A 26,387-nucleotide genomic window follows, 5' to 3' on the forward strand; every position below is an offset into this window, starting at 1 on the left:
CTTATTTATTGAGCTTTCATATGATGTATATATTTCAGTTTTGTAAAATTTAACCTTATGACTGGTTTTGTGGTCCAGGGTCACATATGGTTGTGGTAATGTAAGTGCCCTGTTTCCTAAGACTCTTATTTCAAGCTTTCTCAATGTATGTTAACTTGTGTAAAAGACTGGTAAGTAACACTGTTGTGTTGATAGCAATGTTAGTTTTTCCTCATTATGTTTTTTCCACACACATTAAGCAAGAGCAGCCAAGCAGGCCGTCTTTCAATTGATGTATGTCAAATGTGAATAGCCCACATTTTGAAGTACTATCCCTTTAAGAAAATGGGGAACTGAGGAGAAAACTTTCGTTTCCTTCTCTGTTTTCTTAATATAAGCTACACGCAACAGTTTGAGTCAAAAGTTTCATTAGATGTTATATACGTTCCTTAACATCAGGTTTTAAACGACTTTGCAGCCTCACTATAGCGACGTTCATCGTTTCCACTTTTGGTGAGTTATATTTGCTCTTAGTTAATGCTTAATGTTTACTTCGCCCTGCGCGATCGTCAAGCTTCATTACATATACAACATTACCTATAAATGTTACAGTGTGGTTGTCTTGACATCGAATGAATTCGTTTTGTACGTTACACCTGTGTTGTTAGACCTTCCGCCCTCAAACTTTGATAGTATTAACTCCAGAAACAAGTTTGTGTAATATTTAATTTAACATTAATTCACAGGCACACAGTCGCCATAGTTTTCTATGATTTTCCTCTTCTTTGCTGCCAATTATGTTTATTATGTTTTGTTTAATTTAAAAAAAAAAACGTTTTTACCTTTGGCAGTGATCTACCTGCATTACTCTTGGGGTTAGATATCAGTGCGGCCGCCAGATGGCAGCAGTGATCACTGAGGATAATGTGTACAGCGAGGCTGAAGTGAACGGCGCGCCCCCTGCTGATGGAGATGATCAAGTGCAGCTGCCCGGTCCTGAGGGAAACATACAGGGACAGGTAGCCACTAGTATTTAAAGCATGTAGGCTAGGATTTCTTCTGGTACGTCTTTAACGTTTTGTTAAAAAAACAACAAGGACAGATCAAATAATTAATCATTTTTGGTCCTACTTTATATTAGGTGGCCTTCTGTAATTAATTACTCCCCATCATGTCGTTCCAAACCTGTAAGACCTTTGTTCTTCTTCAGAACACAAATTAAGATATTTTTGATGAAACCCGAGAGCTTTTAGTTCCTGCATAGACACCAATGCAACTACCACGTTCATGACAGAGAAAGGTAGTAAGGTTCAACTGTAATGTTTTGAAGCTACAAGAATACTTTTTGTGTGCAATAAAACCAAAAGTAACAACTTTATTCAGCAATTTCTTTTCTTCCGTGTCAGTCTTCGACACACATTCAGGAGAGTACCAGTACCAGTGACAGAGATGGACTATGAATACTTTTCCATTGAATGGCAATCAGGCGTTTTGCATGCAATAGACAGGTTTCAAAGATAAGGCAGGTGGAAAAAGACTACAAATTGTGCCTAGATGTTCTGCAAGCTGCTTGCTCATGTTATTCAGCTGCAACACTAAAAAGACAGAATAGGTATGTTTGACATCTACTTTTTCTTACTGGAATCGAAACTAGGAATCAGTAAGAATCAGAATCGATAAGCAGAAGCAGAATCAGAACTGGAATCGGAATCGATAAAATTCAAACAATACTCAACCCTATTAGAATCAGAATTTTCTGCCCTTTAACTACTATGTACTTACATTTAAATTAATATTTGATACATCTTTTTGCATTGTACATCTGTAATTACATTTATAATTACACAGTTGACCCATCCCTTACACCTTAACCCACCCTTAACCTACTCATACCACCAAACCTGTCCCTAACGTTACCCGTATCCCACCTCAATAGCAGCAAACGTGTTTTTAATACAATATGAACACAAGAAGTACATTGTACTTATTTTTTAATGTAAGTACATAGTAGTTAAGGCCACCTAAAATAAACTGGGACCCATGTTTTGTAGTTAATTTCTTTTTTATTTTTGATAGCAGAACTTTGTCACTGTTTTTCACTAAAAACAACAGTGGTTTAAGGGGATGTTATGATATGTAAATATAAGTAATATTATGTAATTTTAAATGTTTTACATCTGTTAATTGAGATTCTTTTAATATAATTTAAAGTTTTCTTTAAATACTCAGGGTTTATATTCAATATATGTCAATTAAATATAATGATGTGCAATGAATTTCAAAGGTGTAAAATAATAAAAATGATTCTACTTTATATTTATTACAATATTTTCTTGACAAATTACATAAATAATTAGAGTTTTTAATGTTTTAGTGAAGTCTTACGTTCACCAGCTTATTATGCTCAAAAACATGGTAAAAACAGCGTTATTGTGAAATAGTATTACAATTTAAAATTGCACAATTCAATTTTTTCTTTTTATTTTAATATATTTTAACATTTTATTAATTCCTGTGATGACAACACTGACTTTCCAGCCAATTTAGTCTTATACTGCAAAAACTGCTTTTCTTACTTAGATTTTTTTGTTTTGTTTCCAGCCAAAATATCAAAAAATTCTTAAATTAAGAAGGATTTTCTAGACGAGTAAAAATGATTGTCTTGTTTTCATCTGTAGGTAATTTTGCTTGTTCTAAGCAAAAACTCACTTAAGTTTTTTCTGGAAACAAGACAATAATTACTTGTCTAGAAAATCCTTCTTGATTTAAGAATTTTTAGATATTTTGGCTGGAAACAAGACAAAAAAAATCTAAGTAAGAAAAGCAGTTTTTGCAGTGTAATCAGCATAATAGAATGATTTTTGAAGGATCGTGTGACACGATAATTCAAAAATCTTTCTAATATGCTGATTATCTGCTCAAGAAATATCGAGAAAAGTCTGAAACAGCTGTGCTTAATATTTTAATGGAAACTTGAATATTCTTTGATGAATAGAAAATGTATTTATTTAAAATATATATTTTTATAACATTAGAAATGTAACTTTGAGCAATTTAATGCGTCCTTGCTGCATAAAAGATTTCATTTCTTTCAGAAAATCTTTTTGACTCCTGACTTTTTAAAAGTACAGTGCATTATCAGCACAACCAACTGAGTAAAAGCTGATTAGGGAAAAGAACTGGAGTTCACATCAGTGTCACGAATGTGCTAAAAACTGCAGAATCTCAAATATTCAATTTAACCTCATAACTTTGTTATTTAATTTTATAAAACCCTGAAACTTTGTTTATGTCCATGTATAAATGAAAAAAAAAACTTTTGGACTTTTTTCCACTTATAGGTGGAGGAGTTTCTCGGCCCACATCCTGACTACGATGAGGAGGAGGAGGAGCGCAAGTACTATAGACGAAAGAGGCTGGGTGTAGTGAAGAATGTGGTGGGGGCCAGTTGCGGAGGAATGATCATCTACAGCGTTTACATGGGTCAGCCATTGCGCATAACGCACCACAGGCACATACTATGATTCAGTCCAGTGATGACTTCATACTCCTCAAAGTCTGCACGCTGCTTTATAAAAAGATCTTACTCTAAATACGACATTGAGTAGGACTCTACTTATGTCAGACTGTTGTATCAGCGTGATTTCATTATGCACTGTCTGCAGTGCAGATGAATATGACAAGCTTTGTGGATGACATGTTTCACTCTTCTGGCCATTTTAGCAGGTTCATTGGCATGCACACACACAAAGATGTCTCATTTGCTCTGGGACTGTGAAATCTAGGAACAGCTGACAAATCTGGGACATCTTGTCACATGCCAAAAACAAAAGAAGGTTTTTCATCATGAGCTGTTTCTTTGTAGGTCTGTTACAGATGCAGTTGATTCTGCACTACGATGAGACGTACCGTGAGGTCAAGTATGGCACCTTGGGGCTGGAGGATATTGACAACAAAATGCTGATGGGCATCAACGTTACTCCTATTGTCGGCCTGCTCTACACGCCGGTGCTCATTAGGTAGCATTTCTGTTTCTGTTTTGTTCGTAATGCTCATGCGACATCCGTTTTCCTCATTTGGCATGGTTCTTTTGAGGTTTGTTTGTCAGTTTGTTTGTAATTTATTAGCAGAGCTTCTACTGTTCGTCTACTGTCCACTTAATGCTTGAGCAGTTTTGGCACAAAAGGTCTTCTCACACCCGTGGTGTAAACTGAAAATGACTGGTGATAATTACAGTCCAGTAATCCCACACCCTTTATTTTCCATTTATCCTTTTATTGTCTCAGATTTCTTGGCACTAAATGGATGATGTTCCTGGCATCAGGCATCTATGCTCTCTTTGTTTCAACCAATTACTGGGAGCGATACTACACTCTTGTACCGTCAGCCGTGGCCATTGGTGTTGTCATTGTGCCACTTTGGGCATCACTGGGAAACTACATCACCAGGTACAAATGTTTTATATTTAAAATAAATGCTGTTCTTTGTATTCATCAAAGAGCCCTGAAAAATGTACAGTGCCTTGCGAAAGTATTCATACCTCTTTATTTTTTCATGTTTTGTTGTGTTGCTGCCTTATGTTAAACTGCTTTAAATTACTTTTTTCCACATCAGTCTACTCTCCATTCACCGTAATGACAAAGCAAAAACAGAATCATCACAACTTCGTAAATGTATTAAAAATAAAACATAAGTGCATAAGTATTCATACCCTTAACTCAGTACTTAGCTGAAGCACCTTTACAGCCTCAAGTATTTTTGGTCATGATGCAACAAGCTTTGGACATCAGCATTTCGCAATTATCTGCCATTCTTTTCCTGACTTCTTCACTTCTCAAGCTCTGTCAGCTTGGATGGGGGCAAACGTACATTTTCAGGTTTCTCCAGAAATATTTTATTGCGTTTAGGCCCATCTGTGGCTTGGCCACTCAAGGACATTCACTCTTTCTGTGTGCTTAGAGCCTTTGTCCTGTTGGAAGGTGAACCTTCTGCCCAGTCTGAGGTTCATTAAGGCTATCTCAGTATTTTGGTGTATTCAGCAATCCTTCTACTCTAATGAGTCCCTGCCACTGAAAAAACAGCCCCACAGCATGAGGCTGCTACCAGCACACTTTACTTTTGGGATGGTACTCTGGAGGTGATGAGCAGTGCCTGATGTCCTCCAAACATGATGCTTGGAATTGAGGTTCTTCAGACCAGAGAATTTCTCACAGAGGGTCCTTTAAGTGTTTTTTTTTTTTTTTGCAAATTCCAAGTATGTTTTCATGTGTCTTCACTGAGGAGAGGATTGAGTCTTGCCACACCACCATAAAGCCCAGATCGGAGGAGTGTGGCAGTGATGTTTGTCACTCTGTAGGTTTCTCCTATCTCCACGTATGCTCATGGAGCTCAACTAGAGTGATCATCGGCTTCTTGGTCACCAGTCTAACCAAGGACTTTCTCCATCAATTGCTCAGTTTGGCCAGGAGGCCAGCTCTAAGAAGAGCCCTTGTTGTTTCAGACTTCTTCCATTAAGGGTAACGGAGACTACATGCTTCTTTGAACCTTCAATCCAGCAGAATTTTTTTCTGAACTCTTCCCCAGATGTGTGGCTTGACGCAGTCCTGTTTCTGAGCTCTACAAGCAGTTTTTATTACCTCAGGGATTGGTTTTTACTCTGATATGCATTTTCAGCTGTTTCAGCTGAACTTTTATAAAGACTTGTGTGTCCTTCCAAATCTTACCCATTTAATTAAATTTGCCACAGCTTAACTTCTCTCGAAGTGCAGAAACTTTTACAAGCAATAAGAATGCTCCTGAGCTCAATTTCAACTGTCCCAGATAAGGGTATGAATACTTAAGCAATGGAATCATTTAAGTTTTTTGCTTTTTTGTTAATTTGCAAACATGTTTAAAACATTTTTTTGCTTTTCTATTATGGTGTGTGGAGCATAGATTGATGTGGGGAAAAAAAGTTATTTAAAGCAGTTTAACATAAGGCAGCAACAACAAAATGTGAAGAGGGGGTTTGAATACTTTTGCAAGGCATTGTTTATTTTGCAGTTACTGGTATGGATTAATTGCTTTCGTGCAGAATTGTCATAGTGGTGATTCCTTTAATATTTTTAATACACAAAAATGATCCCAGTTCTGTTTTCAGAGACTAATAAGCCAGTTGTAGGTTGATTTCCAATATTGCAACATTGACTCAACCAATCAGCACTAAACATAGAGCATTTGTGAAACCTGCTTAGTCATTATTTTTCAGATTATGCAGCTAGCAGTTCTCAGTTATACCTCCTCATGTTGTCTAAGCATAACAAAAGCCCACTGCTCAGTCTTTCAGTCTTGACAGATACAGATACAGTCAACTAACTACCCACCTGCTTCCACCTCTTTGTTTGTGTGTGGTTATCAGAATGGCCCAGCAGTATTATGAGTATGTGAACTACAAGGACGAACATGTCCAAGAGCAGAAGAAGCCCCCCAAAGGAGCCTTCCATTCTTACATCATCATTTTTCAGTCCGTCTTCTACATCATTTTCCATGTGAGTTAAGATAATCCGTTTAAGGCACTTACGCTAAAATGTGTGAAAATGCTGTAAGTTGCAGTAATTCGGTAATAGTTAAGATGTGATTAGTTGTGTTTTCCTCATCATAACTGAAGTATTTATATGTATTCACAGCTGCGTGTGTGTATGTGTCAGATGCCGGCTGCATATGTGGGTTTGTGCATTAACATGCAGCTATTTATAGCGTTCACTCTGTCTCTCTTCTCTCCTGCAGCTGAGTTTCGTGTTTGCCGAATTCCCCATGGTGCTGTTCCTCAATAACTATCTGAATGATTACAAACACACTCTCTACAAAGTCACACAGTGTGGTAAAATCCTTTCTCTCGATCTTATGCTGTTTTTAGCTTTACACACGTAGGCACATGTGTCGTTCACTGAATGAGCAGCTGCTCAGTATGACATTTGCATTAGTTTCAGATCCTTTTGTGAAGCTTTCACATGCCTGATACATAATGTAAAACTAAAAATAGTCAAAAATGACTTCATGAAGGAACTTTCTCATGAACTTTAAAAACTGAAGTGCTGCTGTGCTCCCTGGAGAGGCTTTTAAAAAGAGAAAGTTACTTACTTTTTGTTGGATATTTCTCAAAGTTATAACACCTATAAAATATCTAAATCTAATCTAATCTAGTGGTAAAACTACCACTTCAAACTTAAGGTACACCATAATCTATACATAGGTGTGCATATTTATAAAAGAGCAACAAGACATAAAAACAAAAAACTGTGGAAAAACAATATAACACCTCAACAGCTGTTGATTGAATACCAAACTTGCTAGGAAAATGAGTAACCCAATGACAGAAAAAGAACAATCTCAGTATTAGATTTATTCAAAAGTTTGTCAGTGTAATTTTAAATAACGTTTTTCTATTTTAATATATTTTTCAAAGTGTAATTTATTCCTGAAACTGAATTTTTTTAGCATCATTACTCCAGTCTTCTGTGTCACAGGATCCTTCAGAAATCATTCTAATATTCTGATTTGGTGCTGCTTAATATTTTCATGAGGCTTTTTTTGAGGATTGTTCAAAAGAACTGCATAATATTACATTTATTTATTTTTTTTTTTATTTAGTGTGCGTGTACCAGTATAAATCTTCAGTATCACTTCAATCAATGTAAGGCATCCTTGCTAAATAAATGTATTAATTTCTTTTAAAAAATGAACTTAATCCAAACTTTTGAACATTTGGTATTTGAAAAGCTTCAAAGTTTTATGAAATATGCGTGCTGTTCTAAATGAAGACAAAATATATTCTGACTATTATTTTGTAGCTGTCAAATGTTAGTGAATCATATTCATAAGCCATGCAGTACACCTGTGGTGACATCCACTAAAATTCATCTTAGGACCAAGTAGTGAAAATGAATTGCAAAAATCACTCCGAAAGTAAAGTTAGTTCTCTAAAATAATATATTTCCAGATTCTCCTTGGTTTAGTTTTTTTTATTATCTAATTTATTTGAATTATTATATTATTATAATACAGTTGAGGTAAAAAGTTTACCATACATCTTGCAGAATCTGCTAAATGTTAATTATTTTACCAAAAATGACCCTGTTCAAAAGTTTACATACACATGATTCTTAATATTGTGTTACCTGAATGATCCACAATTGTGTTTTTTGGATAGTGGTAGTTGTTTACATTCATCTTCATTCTGTTCAAAAGTTTACACCCCTGGCTCCCAATGCATCGTTTTTCCTTCTAAAACATCAGTGAGGGTTTGGACCTTCTGTAGTAGTTGCATATGATTCCCTTAGTTGTCCTCAGTGTGAAAAGATGGATCTAAAAATCATACAGTCATTGTTGGAAAGGGATCAAATACACAAAAAAGCTGAAAAACCAAAGAATTTGTGGGACCTGCAGGATTTTTCTGAAGAACAGCAGGCAGTTTTACTGTTTAAGGGACTCACAAACAGCTATCACTAAAAATGGATCATTCAGGTAATAACACAATATTAAGAATCAATTGTGTATGTAAACTTTTGAACGGGATCATTTTTATAAATGTAACTATTATTTTCTCTTGTGGACTATATGTAAACTTTTTTTATGTGAAACGTCTTATTCAGGTCAGTACTAAAAAAATAACATGCATTTTGTATGATCCCTCTTATTTCGGTAATATAATTAACATTTTGCATATTCTCCAAGATGTATGGAAACTTCTGAGCTCAATTGTATATTGTTATGTAATAAGAAATTTACCTCAGTCAACTCCAAAGAAAATGGTTAAAAAAAGATCAAAACCATCTTGAAGGCATGATAGTTTCATGTGCTAATACTGAGAAGATATCAAATGTGTCAAGAATATTTACAGTTGAAAGATTCAGTCAGTTGGCAATTAGAAACTTCACACTTCTGAATTCCTGCAAACCGGGGCGTCAGCACATCTGCTCGTCAGGGCTCTGCTATGTCTGGCTCTTCCTAGCTCTAGGCAGAGATGACGATCAAGTTTTTTTTAAACCAGAATTTGCAATTGCAAAATAGCTAGTTACGCCAAATCATCAGCAGCACTGCTTAACATGGAAAGTCGCCCACTTGCCATATTGTGTAGTGAAAAACACTGCACAGAGAAAGAAGCAGTCTGAAGTCTGAAGCCTTTAAAAAATAGATGTGTCCAGACCTAAAATGTAATAAAAAAACAGTCTTGCAGTCTTGTCAGATGCATTATTGTCTCGACTCATCTTTTCTTCTCTTTCCCTCAGGAGCCTCCGGGAAAGGAGTGATAGAGAATTTAAATAAGACAGTTTTGCGCACCTTGCCTCGCTCTCTGCTGCTGATCGAGGTGGAGAGTGTGCTCATGGGAGCAGCCTTCCTCGCCATGCTTGTCGTAAGTCTGTCATCATCATCATCATCACTATGACGTCTCTATCGACCACAACATCCTAAATAAAAAAAGGATTATATCAGCGGTTTTAACAGCAGTTTGACCTTGATAGTCTTAGATATTTCATACTGAATCACAGTAGGTTTGAGAGTGTTATTTTGTGTTTGGTAAATCAAGTTATAATTTAAAAAAAGGAATATTTCACTCTAAATATTTTCACTTAATTTCTAATAACACTTCATTTTAACGTGTCCTTGTTTTACATTACATGTATTTACTATAGAAATAACAGTAAATGATGCATAATTAAGCAAGCAATTAGTAGGTAATTACTAACAAGCATTAGTATATGTAATTACGTAGTAACAAAGACAATAAAAAAATGAGTGGACTTTTTATTGTTATTCCATATACAGTGGTGGCCAAAACTATTAGAACAATAGTATTTTCACCTGCTAAAATTGGTTTTAAGTCAATTATTTCTATCTTTTTGCTGTAGTGTGTCAGTAGGAAATATCAGTTCTCATTTCCAAACATTCATTTTGCCAATAATTGTATAATCCAGTGAGATTTTTGTTTGCACAAGGAGTCTGACAACAGCCAGTGCTCCACATAGAGATCTGATCTCATCATCATCCAGTCTGTCTGTCTGACTTAAAACCATTTTTAGCTGGTGACAAATATTAATTGTAATAATTTTTCCCCACCACTGTATATGGAAGCGAATATTAATAACAACAAATTTACACTAAATTTTATTGTCTTTGTCTTTTTAATGTAATTACATATACTAATTGCTTGTTAGTAATTACCTACTAATTGCTTGTAATTATTTATTTACTGTTATTTCTATAGTAAATACATGTAATGTAAAACAAGCACACAGTAAAATGAAGTGTAATTAGAAATTAAGTGATAATATTCAGTGTGAAATATTCCTTTTTTAAATTATAACTTGATTTACTAAACACAAAATAACAAGTGAACAAGTGAAGTGAATGGGTCAATGACTATCAAGCTCCAAAATGACAAAAAAGTACCATAAAATTATCATAAAGTGGTCCATACAACACATGGACTATTTTACAAGTATTTGTGGCACAAATAAACTGCAATTTAATCACTGTTCATCTTGATCACATCAAGTTTGACTTCAACTGCTTAAATATTAGTACATAACACAAATAAGTGTGTGGTGGGAAAAAGAAAAAAAGAAAATGTGGTTCAGGGTTCAATAATTGCTTACTATTTAAATATTTAAAGGCATAATTCACCCAAAAATGAAAATTCTGTTATTAATAACTCACCCTCGTGTCATTCCAAGTAGTTCATTCATACCACTCGTGCACATGATGAACAACCTCAGTATCAGGATGGAAATCTTTTATTAAAGAAATAGTTGACGCAAAAATGAAAATTCATTAAGTCATTAATTACTCACCCTCATGTCGTTCCAAACCTGTAAGACCTTCATTCATCTTCGGAACACAAATTACGTTTTTTTTTTTTTTTTTTCTGTGAAATCTGAAATTTGATGAAATGCGTTGTGGTACCATCATGAACTCACGTCGAAAACAGTCGTTATTTTTGTTTTCTTTGCAGACAAAAAATATGATGATGTCACATGGACCTTTTTAACAAGTGTCCTTACTACTTTTCTGGGCCTTGAACATGTCAGTTGCAGAAGACTTCATCAAAAATATCTTAATTTGTGTTTGGAAGATGAACGAAGGTCTCACAGGTTTGGAACGACTTAAGGGTCAGTAATTAATGACTTAATGAAGAATTTTCATTTTTGAGTCGACTATTCCTTTAATTAAAGATTTCCATACTGATGCTGAGGTTGTTCGTCACACTGTAGTCATCATGTAGTTTAAATATAGTGCACGAGTGGTATGAACTACTTGAATACCATCAAACTTCACCTTTCGTGTTCCACTTTAAACAAGAATTTTCATTTTGGAGTTAACTCTTCCTTTTAACAGTGTGCTATTAATGTCTTCTCTACTAGTTCCTGGTGTTGTGCGGAGCTGCATATCGGCCCACAGAGGAAATTGACCTCCGCAGCATCGGCTGGGGGAACATCTTTCAACTGCCCTTCAAGCACTTACGAGACTACCGTCTCCGTCTGCTCTGTCCGTTCTTCGTCTACTCAGGCTTTGAAGTGCTCTTCGCCGTCCAGGGACTCATACTGGTGAGAAAAACAGACTGTGTTGATGAAATATACAGGTAAAATTTGAATACCAAAAGTCACACCGTGTCAGCTCTCAGCGCTGAGTGTTTTTTAGCTTAACAAGGCAATTCTACAATATTAAGCACCTACGAAGAAGCAAGTAAACCAATATGCCTGGTATTTAGGTTAATGAAGCTATTAAAGAAACAGCATGCAATTACTCATTACCTAAACAGATTTTCTCCTTTTACTGTCTTTCTTTTTCAGTCATATGGAGTGTGTGCAGTAGGGATGGAGAAGCTGTGGTTGTTAGTTATGGTGTATGGTTTGTCATCCTCCATCTGTTCGGGCCTGGCCCTGGCGCTGCTGCGCTTGCCCAGGCCGATTATTCTTCTGGTGGGCGCCTTTGTGCACTTCGTGCTAATTATAGCCCTTATGTGCTGGTCTCCCCGTCCACAAACGCCTAGCTATCTACCGTATCTGTTGGTGATCTCTGCCCTCTGGGGACTGGGCACTGCGCTCAACAAGACCGGACTGAGCAGTGAGTACAAATGCCATTTACACCCATTTCAGGAAGTAGCACTCTAGACTGAAGACTGCACTAACGTCAATGGTATAACATAACGTTGTTGTGTGTAGCTCTGCTGGGGATGCTGTATGAAGACAAGGAGCGACTAGACTTTGTTTACACCATCTACCACTGGTGGCAGGCTGTTGCAATCTTCATCGTCTACCTTTGGTCTGCATTGCCTATGCGGGTAAATCATTTAATTATTGTAGTTTTTGATTGCATGCTTTGCATTTACTGTTAAAGGACACCAACACAAACATGTTCAGTTATGTCAATAAGGTTCCAACATGTCACCCAAACTGATTTTTCCTTACAGTTGCTTTAGTAAAACCTCAGAAACCACAAGCATTGATATTTTAATAGCAAATTTCAATGTATGTCAACTATGTTTTGAATATGTACCTTTAATTAGACTTAGGGATGTAACAATTCACTCAACTCATGATGCAATACTATTCATGATATTGATTTCATGATATGATTTTCTCACAATTTATTTTTACATTATTTATTTTTTAAATTTAGATTTTAGATCAGTTGTAAAATAAAAAGTGTTCTTTTATTATTGCTCGGACAAAATGCTGCATATTACTTTGTGAAATTTGAATATGTAAAATAACAAAACTAACACAAACAAACTCAAAATCAAATAAATAACAAATAAAAGAAATCGCTTTGCCTGTGCTCTTTCCATGGAAAATCAGAGGCAACCACTGTGTTTTAAAGTTGAAATCAAAATTGAAGTTTTTTGGCTTGTAGTATGAATGTGATATCTAAAAGCTAGTTTGTTTCAAAACTGACACAATTCACATTTACAAGATATAAGCATTCAAAAATTACAGTCTCTAAATTCAGCCAATGTTTCAAAAATTTTGATGACATGCCTGCACTTCAGCTTCAACTTCAACTTCATCCCCAACTATATCTGATTCGTTTTCCATCTCAACCGATTTGTATCGATTTTCAACTGGCTTGGGGTAACATTTGTCGTTTAATTTCAGATTGGATATCCTGTAAATAACTAGCAGTTTAGTAGGGTAGTCAGTTGTGAACTCAGTAACAACTATGGTGTGTTCACACCAAAAGTGAATTTAATTATTTGTGCCAGTATTACGTACAAAGTCAATGCAAAGGCGCTATTAGATGCAAATTTCGCGCCAGGCGATGCCAATGATGCAAATTGGGCATCACAATTACCGCAAACCTGCGATATACATTTCAAATGCGTCTTCCACACAAGTTCAAAAATTTCAACTCGAACGAATAATTTGCACAATGCATTGTCGCGCAAACCTATGAGCAAAGAGCTTATTGACACGTATGTCGGTTATAACAGAAAATGTTTTTATTCACGCGAGTGATGCGAAACACATCCCGCGAGTAACACGATTAGGGCTGGGTGATTATATCAAATAATTCAAATGTAATGTTTTGCCACAATTTAATTTAATTTTTTAGAAATCGAGCAATCAGGATTTTGAGTAGAAATATTACCAAACATTAAAATTAGACAGTCTGACATTATGCCAATGTTAACACTAAAGAGGGTTAAAGGAGTAGTTCACTTTCAGAACAAAAATTTACAGATAATGTACTCACCACCTCGTCATCCAAGATGTTCATGTCTTTCTTTCTTCAGTCGTAAGGAAATGGTTTTTTGAGAAACATTTCAGGATTTCTCTCCATATAATGACTTCAATGGTGCCCCCGAGTTTGAACTTCCAAAATGCAGTTTAAATGTAGCTTCAAAGAGCTCTAAATGATCCCAGCCGAGGAAGAAGGGTCTTATCTGGCGAAACGATCGGTTATTTTCTGAAAACATTTACAATTTATATACTTTTTAATCTCTACACAGAGGTAGACAAGATGAGCATTTGAAGTTAAAAAGTATAAAGTTGTCTTTTTTTTTTTTTAGAAAATAACTGATTGTTTTGCTAGTTAAGACCTTTCTTTTCTCAGCTGTGATCGATTAGAGATCTTTGAAGCTGCATTTTGGACATTCAAACTCGGGGGCACCATAGAAGTCCATTATATGGAGAGAAATTCTGAAATGTTTTTTTCAAAAAACAATTTCCTGACAACTGAAGAAAGAAAGACATGAACATTACATTATCTGTAAATGTTTGTTCTGAAAGTGAACTACTCTTTAAGGGTAAAGAGGGTTAATACAGAAAAAGTTACTTTATGTTATAGTTACATTTTCAAGTTGACTAGATAAAATCCATATCACTTAGCCCTAAACACGATGCAAATATTTGCTTCCCGCCTAGTGTGCACACACCATTAGACTAGCACGAAACTCCCAACAGCACAGATTCCTGTTGAAGTGAATATATATAGGACCACACCTTAATATGTGGAGATATATTCACATTTTTATTTACATATTAACAGAATTATGAATCAATGTTTAAAAATGGTGATTAAGTCAACTGCACATTCTCTCTTTTCTCTTTTTAAGGCCAAGCTTGGAATCCTATTGTTCACTCTCATAGTGGCATGTTTCTGCTACGTGCAGATGGAGCGGCGCCTGGCGAAGAAAATTCAGTTCAGGTTGCCACGGATTCCCCGTCCACGACACAAGGTAATTCAGCTATTAAGGGAGTAGTTCACTTTCAGAACAGAAATTTACAGATAATGTTCTCACCCCTTGTCATCCAAGATGTTCATGTTTTTCAGTTGAAAAGAAATGGTGTTTTTTTGAGGAAAACATTTCAGGATTTCTGTCCATATAATGGACTTCTATGGTGCCCCCGAGTTTGAACTTCCAAAATGCAGTTTAAATGCAGCTTTAAAGGGCTCTAAATGATCCCAGCCGAGGAAGAAGGGTCTTGTCTAGTGAAGCGAATGATTATTTTCTAAAAACATTTACAACTTACATACTTTTTAATCTCAAATGCTCGTCTTGCTGAGCTAGACAAAAAGAGCATTTGAGGTTAAAAAGTATATAAATTGTAATTTTTTTTTTTTTAAATAACCCATCATTTTGCTAGATAAGACCCTTCTTTCTTCGGCTGTGATCTTTTAGAGCCTATTTGGAAGTTCAAACTCGGGGGCACAATAGAAGTCCATGTACATTATCTGTAAAATTTTGTTCTGAAAGTGAAGCACTCACATTTATTCTGTAAAATAAAAGTTTCCAGGTTCAAAACAACTTTATGGACAGAAGCTGTCAAGTACAACAGACAATATTTTTGACTCATCCTTAATTTCCAAAACCAAAATAAAGATGCATTCATTCACCTAATTCTTAAACGTGGAGACTTCCAGTCCATTAGCCACTTTAGGGAAATAATGAGAAGAATAACAATAAAACTGTTTGCACTACAAACCAATGTGTTCATAATTAAGATAATACATTAAAATAATATGGTAAAACACAGCAGTTTGCAATATTCAACAGCAAAGCGAGCTGTTTTGTACAGCTGAAAATAGCTAGATGTGGATGAGACCGGAAGCCAGACCTATAAAATGTAAAAATGTCTGCACCCACTCTTACGGGATAAATAAGGTGGATATTCTTTCATGCAAAAATGCTTCCACGATTGTTATTATTATACTTCCAATTCACTCGCACTGCTAATGCATCACATTACTATCCTCTTCCTCAAAGGTCAAAGGTTACCGATACCTTGAGGAAGAAAATTCCGATGAATCCGACACGGACCTGAGTGATGCTGAGGATGATGAGAAAGATGAGAGAGAGGATGAGAGAAGGCTGGTTGAGGAGGACAGAAATACAGACGACGATTCCCAGGGTTCACCGGGACCGGAGAGAAGCAGGGTTAGAGACCGCAGAAAGAAAAACGACAACGCTGCCTACGAACAGGCAGGAGAGAGAGAAGACTAAGTCCAACACATGAGGGACTAGAAAAGGAGAGGTGAAAAGGTACGACTGGGGATTGGAAAGAGGTGAGAGGAAGTTGTAAAATACTGAATAGCCAGATTGAAAGAGAGTCGATGGTATAGGAAACGTTTACTCACTCATATATTAAATAAGCCTTTTTTTTCTATGGAAAGGGAAAGTGTGGGCCACCGATGGAAAAAATTAAGGTCAGTAAGTAGTTCACAGTAGAAAAAAAAGAAACAAGTAGAAGTGAACCAAGCGTTTCTTTGAAATGGGAAGTGAAAAGAGGAAACGGCAGCTACCTTGTAAGGTTAGGTGGGTTGTTGCCATAGAAATGGATATTCTCCATTTTGAACTTGGTCAAGGTGATGTGCTTGAGTTGTGTATTTCATTTTAAATCCTTTCTGTGCGCTGTAATTCTTTACCTAATTCATATCTCATTGTAAACTTGAACCAAATTTCTTTTTTGTTACATTTTGTGTTTCATTTTCATATGATGTTATAAAACTAGTTTTACAGTTGTAATAAATAGAAAATAGGGTTGATATATGATTTAAAAAGCTGATTTTGCCCATTTTTGAATGTTTTGAACCAATGAAGGTGAATGTGATTTATACGATAATACTGCAGTTTTTTTTTAATTACTGTATGTTGTTTGCAGTGTTTCTCTTTTATATGCTTTAGATGTAGGTGTTCTATGCAGTAACATTCTTTGTGGCTGTCCAGAATGAATTTTTGCATTCTACTGTTCCATTCTTTTCTTTTTCTTATGTAAACATGCACTAGACTTGTTTGACTGTTGCACTTGTGTGTTTTGCAGCATCTCACACATAACACAGCATTATAAAAATGCAGTACTCAGGTTAAAGTTCATCAGAAGATATTTTTGCATCTGAGAATGCAAGACCATTCAACTTTAATCTCAAGTGTTTCTATTAGTTTTTACATACATTTGGAAATTTTGTATGAGGGTGTATAATAGGAGAATCTTCACATTAAAATACGGTTGAAGAAAAAGTTTACATACATCTTGCAGAATCTGCAAAATGTTTATTATTTTACCAAAATAAGAGGGATCATACAAAATGCATGTTATTTTTTATATAGTACTGACCTGAATAAGATATTTCACATAAAAGACATTTACATACAGTCCACAAGAGAAGATAATAGTTGAATTTATAAAAAATGACCATGTTCAAAAGTTTACATACATTTGATTCTTAATACTGTGTTGTTACCTGAATGATCCACAGCTGTGTTTTTTGTTGAGTGATAGTTGTTCATGAGTCCCTTGTTTGTCCTGAACAGTTAAACTGCCTGCTGTTCTTCAGAAAAATCCTTTAGGTCCCACGAATTCAGTTTTTTTCAGCATTTTTGTGTATTTGAACCCTTTCCAACAATGACTGTATGATTTCGAGATCCATCTTTTCACACTGAGGACAACTGAGGGACTCATATGCAACTACTACAGAAGGTTCATACACTCACTGGTGCTCCATCAGAAAAAATGATGCATTAAACGCCAGGTGTGTAAACTTTTGAACAGAATGAAGATGTGTGCATTTTTTTTTATTTTGCCTAAATATCATATTTTTTCATTTAGTACTACCCTACAGAGGCAACAAAAGGTAGTTTCCCAGAAGACAAAATAAGACGGTCAAAAGAGTCGCTGTCATCAGAAGCCTGCTTGATTGCAGTTGTTGAGGGGTCCTTTTGTGGTACAGACTTGATGCTTTCATGGACTGCAACATAGTGCTCCTTGGCTTAAAAGCAGGGCACAGTAGACGTAGGATCCAAAGCCAGATCAATTACTATAGAAGCTCTGTGATTACAACAACCATCATTTTAGGTGTCACAAAATTCTGAAATTATCGTACATTATGTTTTGTTTTTTCATTATTGATCATACATCGTACAGAGGTCAAAATTATCATGCAAATAAAATAATTACGGTACGTCTCAAAATCATAGCTTGAATCATAGCTCATTGTTGAAAGAATTTGTGGGACCTGAAGGATTTTTCTGAAGAACAGCAAGCAGTTTAACTGTTTAGGACAAACAAGGGACTCATCCACAAAACAGCTGTGGATCATTCAGGTAACAACACAGTATTAAGTGTATGTAAACTTCTGAAGAGGGACATTTTTATCAATTATTTATAACTATTATTTTCTCTTCTTTTTGACTACATGTAAACATCTTTCATGTTAAATATCTTATTCAGGTCAGTACTAAATAAAAAATAACATGCATTTTGTATGACTCCTCTTATTTTGGTAAAAGAGCTAACATTTTGCTGATTCTGCAAGGTGTATGCAAACTTTTGACTTCAACTGTAATTTCCCTAATCCCCAGCATAACATGCCTTGTCTATTAGTGCCTTATTGCTTTTACAAAACATTTATTAGATGAAATATATTTAATATATTAAAACGTCTGTAGTGCTTAGCAGTGTTTCACATCTTTCAAGTTTTTAGCATGTTTTATATATAAATATGTAGGGTAAAACCATTAAAAATAAGTATTGTTAATCTTTTTGTGAGTATTGTTAATCTTTTTGTGAAGAGGCAAAAAGACAAAGATGCTAGTTTGAGGTGAGTATGTATTTATTAGTCAACCGTTGTCCTCCTCTCCTCCGAATGGTCTAACACACACTCCCATCTGTCCCCATATGGCACTCAAACGTCAGAGACGTGACACGGTTGCATATACAGATACACATCTTATCTTGATTTACAGATTTTTACTCTCCAGTGTCCCCCACTGTGCTTCCGCTTTAAAGAATATTACTCTCTTATGAATATTGTATATAAATGCTACTACTTCAGCTTGGATGGCGGGATGTATGTGCATTTGCTGGTGGCTTTTCTTGAACGATTAGCGATGTGTATCTGCGTATGCGTGGCTTTTTTTTTTTTTGGTGTAGTACTAGAGCACCCTAAGTGGAAACTACGTGCAACCACTAAAGGTTTTACAATTTGCTACACTGCACCTCATATAGTGACTGCTGTTAGAATGAGTGATGTGACTTCTCTGCTTCCAAACTCTGCACGCTTTTCGTTTCCCTCCATTCGCCCTGAGGCATTATTGCTGGATTCTACGAATGGACTGGATCTGAGGGGTCTGGCAGTGGGAGCCCCAGTCCTTCCAGTGCTGGTAGTCTCCGCTGTGCCTATCACACTCCATAACATACTGCTGTCCTCGATAGCCAGGGTATTCATAACACACAAAGCTGCAGGGAAACAGACCGTGACAGGAAATGAGGAGGAAATGAAGCAACTGAACACAATATGAAAAGCTGTGTGAAGGGGAATGGAAGAAAAGTGTTTTAATAGAAGCCAAGAATCTTCAAAATGCAGCTGGATTTCTTTACTCACCACTATGTATTCCAAAATGTTCATGCATTTCTTTCTTCAGTCAAAAAGAAATTACGGTTTTTGAGGAAAACGTTCCAGGATTTTTCTCCACATATTGGACTTCAATGGTGGCCAACGAGTTGAAGGTCCAAACTGCAGTTTCAATGCAGCTTCAAAGGGCTCTACATGATCCCAACAAAAGAATAATGGTCTTATATAGTGAAACAATCAGTCATTTTCTGCATTGAAACTGCAATTTGGACTTTCAACCTGTTGGCCACCATTGAAGTCCACTATATGGAGAAAAATCTTGAAATGTTTTCCTCCGAAACCTTAATTTTTTTTTTTCGACTGAAGAAAGAAATGCATGAACATTTTGGATTACATGGGGGTGAGTAAATTATCAGGAAATTTAATTCTGGAAGTGAACTAATCCTTTAATAGTGAGAATTGGACCTTAAAATAAAGTGTGACTTAAAGGAGAAGTTCACTTCCAGAACAAAAATTTACAGATAATTTACTTACCTCCTTGTTATCCAAGATTTTCATGTCATTTTTCTTCAGTCATAAAGAGATTGTTTTTTGAGCAAAACATTTCAGGATTTCTCCCCACATAGTGGATTTCTAAGGTTCCTGCAAGTTTGAACTTCCAAAATGCAGTTTAAATGCAGCTTCAAATGGCTCCAAATGATCCCAGAGGAAGAAGGGTCTTATCTAGCAAAACGATTAGTTATTTTCTAAAAAAAAATAATTTATGTACTTTTCAACCCCAAATGCTCATCATGTCTAGCTCTGCGTGTACTCTGGTTCATGACAGTTACAGTATGTCGAAAAACTCTCCTCCAACTTCAAAATCATCCTACATCGCTGTTTTAACTTTTTTTTTTGTAAAGGGCGTTTGATCTTCTTTGCATGCTTACTTTGTAAGCACTGGGTCAGTACTTCTAAAGCAATGTAGGACGAGTTTGAAGTTGAAGGATAAAATGAAATGAGTTTTTCAACATATCCTGACTGTCTAAACTGGAATGCACAGAGTTCACGCAGAGCTAGACAAGATGAGCATTTGAGGTTAAAATGTATATAAATTGTCTTTTTTTTTTTAAGTAAACAATCGTTTTGCTTGATAAGACCCTTCTTTCTCCCCTGGGAATTAAGAGCCCTTTGAAGCTGCATTTAAACTGCATTTTGAGAGTTCGAACTCGCAGGCACCATTAAAGTCCACTATATGGAGAGAAATCCTGAAATGCTTTTCTCAAAGAAATTCTTTCTAAATCCCTATGACTGAAGAAAGAAAGACATGACCATCTTGAATGACAATGGGGTGAGTAAATTATCTGTAATTTTTGTTCTGGAAGTGAACTACACCTTTAAATGGAATGATTTAAATAGTCATAATTAAGACTTGCTTGCCTATGTCTCATGGCAGAATGGGATGTTTTATCATCTAACAGATGAAAACTGCAAGTCATTTTGCCATGGTAAATTATCACTGTGTTAAATTATCAGTTTCGGCGATGACATGCACTGAAATGTTGATATAACGTCATTACATAACAGATGTGGCAGTCACAGGTACAGTATTCCTGTGGGTCTGACGCACCAAGTGAGGAACGTGCAGTCAAAGAACGATCTGACAGTATGTTACACTGTACTTTATTGTGAAAGCAGAATCATTAACACTTCACAAATACAAGGACTAGATACTATGAGTCAATGACTGTGTCGTGTGTAAGTGTATTGTCAGCACAGCTGTCGAGCATGAGAAATGTGTCGTTTAGGAGAACAGTAGTTTGGCACTAATGGTGTTTTGTCCAGCGTTACTCACGCGCCACACTGCACATGCATGGAGCCCACTTGCTTGTCGCACCAGCCCATGGCCTGCAGAGACGGGTAATCATCACACAGCTCTACATTGCGGCCCAAGAAATTCTCCTTCTCATAGATGACCATACGACTGCTCTGCTGGTCCTACAAATGGAATGTAAAAATAACTACTTTGTCATTAATTATTCACCCTCATGTCATTTCAAACCTGTAAGACCTTCGTTCATCTTCAGAACACAAATGAAGATATTTTTGATGAAATCCAAGAGCGTTTTGACCCTGCATAGACTGCAACGCAACTGACATGTTCAAGACTAAGGCAAAGAGAAGAAATTGTTAAACAAAGATGTTATTTTTGTTTTCTTCATGTACAAAAAGTATTCTCCTAGCTTCATAAAATTAAGATTGAGCCACTGATGACACATGGACTATTTTAATGATGTCCTTACTGCCTTTCTGGCCCTTAAACATATTAGTTGCGTTGACATCTATGCAGGGTCATAAAGCATTCCGATTTCATCAAAAACATCTTAATGTGCATTCTGAAGGCCAATTGGTATGAAAAGTTTGAAAAATCTGATTTCAAAGCACCAGAGTGTGTTCACACACTCACAGCGCTGCAGATGGGGCGTAGTGACATCATCCTCTCCACATGGTAGCCCAGACTGCCGCTATAGGCATCCCAATGAGGATATTCTCCTTTTTCCAGGACAAACTGCTGTCCCTGGAAGTCATGGTGCTCGTATCCCACCCAGCTGCACAGAATGAAGGAGAATTAAACATATATAAGGTATTTAAAATAAGGTTAGAGATACACACTATCATTAAAAAGTTTAATGTTTTTTAAAGAAGTCTCTACTGCTCACCAAGCCTGCATTTATTTGATCCAAAATACAGCAAAAGCAGTAATATTTTCAAATATTTTTACTATTTCAAACTGCTTTCTATTTGAATATATTTTAAAAATATAATTTATTTTTGTGATCAATGCTAAATTTTCAGCATCATTACTCCAATCCTCAGCGTCACTCAATCCTTCAGAAATCATTGTAATATGCTGATTTGCTGTTCCTCAAACATAGAAATTAATACTTTTATTTAGCAAGGATGCTTTAAATTGATTAAATGTGATGAGAAAGACAATAATGTAACAACACATTTCTATTTCAGATAAATTATGTTCTTCTGAACTTTCTATTCGTCAAAGAAATCTGGAATAATTCTGCTCAGCTGTTTTAAACATCATAATAATAAATGTTTTTTGAGCAGCAAATCAGAATATTAGAATAGTTACTGAAGGATCATGTGACTGGAGTATTGATGCTAAAAATCTAGCTTTAAAATCACAGGAATAAATTACATTTTAAAATATATTCAAATAGAAAACAGTTTTTTTAAATAGTAAATATATTTCAGACTTTAACCGTTTTTTCTGTACTTTGGATCAACTAAATGCAGGCTTGGTTAGCAGAAGAGACTTCTTTAAAAACATAAAAAATCTTACAGTTCAACAACTTTTGACTGGTAGTGTATTCGTTTTATTTTCATAAAAAGATGCGCGTTAAGGTGTGGAATTTTTTTGGCTTTGTTTTTCCTCCTGAGTCGCTTCTCAGACATTTTCATAATTTATTAAAATGCACATTTCCCAACACATTTTACAAATCTCATCACAGGATGAAACACTCAAAAGCTTTCAAAAACATCTAAAACTGTAATTTCCTTACTAACTGGCAAAATTTTGCAATCATTAACACAGAGTGGGCGACTCACGCGCCGCTCTCCACACGGACAGAGCGGATGTTGTCAAACCCACGCTCCTGGATGTTGTGGCATTCTGAGGTGAGCTCCTGACATTTGCCTTGGAAATGCTCCTGCTCGAACACAGTCACCTGACAAACATACATGCACATACCCCTTAATTTGGAGAAATGTCTCTCTCTCCTGCACACACAACCACTGGCCTCCTGTCCTTTCATTATGTCCTCTATCTGTTAGAGGGGTAGTTTACCCAAAATTGAAATTCTGTCATTTACTCACCCTCAAGTTGTTTCAACCATGTATGAATGTCTTTTTTCTTCTGAACATTAAATAAAATATTTTGAGGAATGTGGGTAACCAAACTTTGCTTGGTTGCTTGTCTCACTCTCCGCTGACATCCATAGCACAAAAAAAAAAAAAAACTATGGAAGTCATTTTGGGAGCGGAAACTGCTTGCTTACCCACATTTTTCAAAACAGAAAGACATTCATATACTGTAGGTTTTGAACAACCTGAAGGTGTTCATTTCCGGTTGAACTATGCCTTTAAATAATACAGAATTCTTCTCATGCTTCTGCACATTTTGGACAAGGAGTAGCAGCAGCAGCCGTCCACAGAGCATTCTTCTACAAAGTCTCAAAATCAATACCTAAGCAGAGTAAGCCTTTGTTAAAATATTGATAGTTTGGCGCCTTGTTTCAACCCTCTCAGACAAAGAATCAATAGCTTGTTTCTCACTATTGCATTGTTCTTCTCACTTGAGAGAAAGAGAGGTAAGGTTTTTTACCTTAAAGCAAGGAGCCGTGTCTATCCCTGACGTTGATGTGTTCGTTTGGATCTTAGTAACTCTGTTCATCTTCTTTCCTGCACAAGAGCAAAGACTGAAAACTTCTTCAAAAGTATTTTACAAACTTTGGGAGATGTACAGTTATGTTTCATACAAACATACTGTTTGACGTACAATTTGGTGTTTTAGAAAATAATATAATATAGCCACTTTATTCTTAAACGTGGAAGTAAGCCTATGGCCGAGACTTCCGGTTCATTAGCCGCTATAGGGAAATAGCGAAATAGGGAAATAGCTGTTTACTCTAAACCAGTGTCTTCATAATTAAGATAATACATTAAAATAATATGTTGAGACACACCAGTTTGCAATAGTCAGCAAAACAAGCTGTTTAGTACAGCTGAAAATAGCTGGGTGCAGATGAGACCGGAAGCCAGACCATAACATTTACAAAATGGCCGCTCTCACTTTTACGGAAAAATAAGGTGGATAACTTTACAAGTAACAGCTGTATAACAAACCGGTGCAACGTTCATGTCCCTTGTATCACTCCACGAAGCTCTCTTTTTAATACAAATACTAAAAAAAGAATAGCTTACACATTTCACCTCAAAACAACTGTGGTTAAAAAAAGTTATTTGTGGACTTAAGTATTGCTTTTATGGTCATAACATTTCAAAGGCCACTTGAGAAGCACCACCTTTGTAGTAGCTATAAATTTGATGCTCACGAGTTCACAGGAAAGAAAAAGACAATATTTAGAAAGGTAACCAGAGAGAGACAAATTTGAGTTAGCCTATATGAGAGAAAAGATGTTTGACTAAAGTATTTGAGCTAACTCGTCCACAGAAAACCTGGATTTGCAGATTAAAATTATTGAAACAATATAGTGAAAATAAAAAAAATAAAAAATCGAAATATTGTTTCAGCGTTCGATGCTACTCTGATTGTTGTGCACTAATGTTTCCCAGCAGAAGCTTTAATATACAGGCTACACTTAATCTTGTAAAGAAGTCCAGGGAAATTAATTCATTGGAAATTATTAACTTTTGTTTTTTAGATTTGTCTTTATAGGTAAATTTACTATCACTATTGATCTATTATCTTACCTGAATTTCCACCTGTCCTACTTTACAGTGATGCTCGTCAGTCCCGTTTGCCGAAGAGTTTTATGATTATTTGACGCTTCTGTTTTATACCGACGACGTCGCGACGCTAAAACTGATAGAAGCACTTGCGAGGGAGTATGTGTGTGTGTGTGTGTGTGTGTGTGTGTGTGTGTGTGTGTGTATGTGTAAGTGTGTGTGTCTGTGTGTGTGTCTGTGAGATAATTCTCTTTATTGTGAGTCCAGAGTAGTGGAGTATTTTGCGCCGTCAGCGCATTGGATTTGATGGAACCGTGAGCGAGTGCGCGCTCCCTTGGTTTGTGTGAATGCAGACACATTGATTCGCACAATGGAGCGCAAGCGGCTGTATTCCTATCGGTCAGCACTGTGCATCGTATGCTACACAATGAGCGGCCTATATGTGGAGAATACAGGGATTTGACTCACAGCATACAGTGGACGTCCTCTCTTTCAATGCTCCCAGAAACATGTTTGTAGTTTGTCTGCAGTCTTAAGGTTTGGAAGACAGCCACGACAGTTTGGTAATCGTCAGTAAACTCAACTTGGGCGAATTCACACATTATTATTTAGGAATATTCATACCCAAAACACTGATTTATGTGCCTTGATTAAAAAAGAGGTTTTACATCTTTGAGGTTTAACATAATTATTGTAGTTCCTATTGTAAGTTTAAGGGTTTTTTCCCCTGTTTTTTATTCTATTTGTTTACTTTGTTTAATTTCACCTAAACTTTTTGCAAATCCTAAGTGAAGAATTGAAGACGATTCTGTAATACAACCAGAAATTTTCCTTTATGATAAAGCATACTGTGCTAAATTCATCATAAATCTATAATCCACAGGTGTCACATGGCTACTCCTCACCTGATCTGACCAATGGCCCATAACCCATGACCTAAGTGTTAAGGTAATAGGAATGTGGTTTAGAATAGATTACTATCACTGTTTACTAAATACAAATGCAGTTTAAAATGCATGAAAACAATGTATAAGAAATAGCAGGAAAGATCTCTCTACTTAAATCATTAAGTTAACATCTTCAAAATGCGGTTATTTATATTTTGCCCCCAATTTTGTCTAAAAATATCTTACTGTGTCATAAGACTCAAATTTTTTAAGAAAAAAGGTTACAAACTACAGCTGATATTACGTTCATCCATCACACTAAAGATGGAAGAGTCAAACTCAATGCATTGTGGGATTTATTACGGTTCTGAACATAGCCAGTGTAGTAACAGCTTCGCCTCCTAAATAAATAAGAGTGCCTTGTGGCTGTCTGTAAAAAAGTATGTGTTCCATATGTTCTTGTAACATGTTTTTAGTCTACAATTATTAGGCTAACAGTATCACTCAGCCATGATTCTTAAAGCCCTGGGTATTATGACTGAAGTATGTAGTAGAAAACCCATGAGAGATTTACATTATTTTTATATTATTTTTAAAGAAATCCACATAGTTTTATACATATTTTATACTATGTGGGTGCTTATGACATGAAATGGTTGTGTTTGGGGAGCTACTGGTGCTAACTGTTGCTATTTTTACCGCAACACAATTCAGAATACACAACTCTGA

At 35.9% G+C, this 26,387-nt stretch overlaps 2 protein-coding genes across 2 annotated transcripts; one reads left to right on the plus strand and one right to left on the minus strand.

Moving 5' to 3' along the window:
• The first annotated feature begins 332 nt into the window (after nucleotides 1-332).
• On the plus strand, nucleotides 333-16,708 carry unc93b1 (unc-93 homolog B1, TLR signaling regulator). The gene is made up of 13 exons (XM_073843107.1): nucleotides 333-490; nucleotides 830-998; nucleotides 3,321-3,462; nucleotides 3,845-3,998; nucleotides 4,266-4,427; nucleotides 6,377-6,506; nucleotides 6,745-6,838; nucleotides 9,246-9,370; nucleotides 11,379-11,561; nucleotides 11,808-12,081; nucleotides 12,180-12,298; nucleotides 14,573-14,695; nucleotides 15,725-16,708. The coding sequence occupies exons 2-13, from the start codon at nucleotides 879-881 to the stop codon at nucleotides 15,959-15,961; spliced, it is 1,863 nt and encodes a 620-aa protein (XP_073699208.1). The 5' UTR covers nucleotides 333-490; nucleotides 830-878; the 3' UTR covers nucleotides 15,962-16,708.
• Nucleotides 16,709-18,549: 1,841 nt separating this feature from the next.
• cryba1l2 (crystallin, beta A1, like 2) lies at nucleotides 18,550-24,936 on the minus strand. The gene is made up of 6 exons (XM_073843109.1): nucleotides 24,796-24,936; nucleotides 23,687-23,763; nucleotides 22,912-23,030; nucleotides 21,755-21,896; nucleotides 21,143-21,285; nucleotides 18,550-19,193 (listed from the first exon to the last, which is right to left on the minus strand). The coding sequence occupies exons 2-6, from the start codon at nucleotides 23,753-23,755 to the stop codon at nucleotides 19,046-19,048; spliced, it is 621 nt and encodes a 206-aa protein (XP_073699210.1). The 5' UTR covers nucleotides 23,756-23,763; nucleotides 24,796-24,936; the 3' UTR covers nucleotides 18,550-19,045.
• Nucleotides 24,937-26,387: the final 1,451 nt, after the last annotated feature.

This window comes from Garra rufa, chromosome 6 (assembly GCF_049309525.1).
Source record: "Garra rufa chromosome 6, GarRuf1.0, whole genome shotgun sequence".
Lineage (NCBI taxonomy): Eukaryota > Metazoa > Chordata > Actinopteri > Cypriniformes > Cyprinidae > Garra > Garra rufa.

Bases quoted from the DNA above. Each gene is read 5' to 3' on its own strand.
- unc93b1 (XM_073843107.1), top strand. From the start codon at position 879: ATGGCAGCAGTGATCACTGAGGATAATGTGTACAGCGAGGCTGAAGTG. The intron at 999-3,320 runs GTAGCCACTAGT...TTCCACTTATAG, and splicing joins AGGGAAACATACAGGGACAG to GTGGAGGAGTTTCTCGGCCC. The intron at 3,999-4,265 runs GTAGCATTTCTG...TTATTGTCTCAG, and splicing joins TACACGCCGGTGCTCATTAG to ATTTCTTGGCACTAAATGGA.
- cryba1l2 (XM_073843109.1), bottom strand. From the start codon at position 23,755: ATGAACAGAGTTACTAAGATCCAAACGAACACATCAACGTCAGGGATA. The intron at 23,031-23,686 runs GTAAAAAACCTT...TATGTTTGTCAG, and splicing joins ACACGGCTCCTTGCTTTAAG to GTGACTGTGTTCGAGCAGGA. The intron at 21,286-21,754 runs GTGAGTGTGTGA...TTCCATTTGTAG, and splicing joins TACGCCCCATCTGCAGCGCT to GACCAGCAGAGCAGTCGTAT.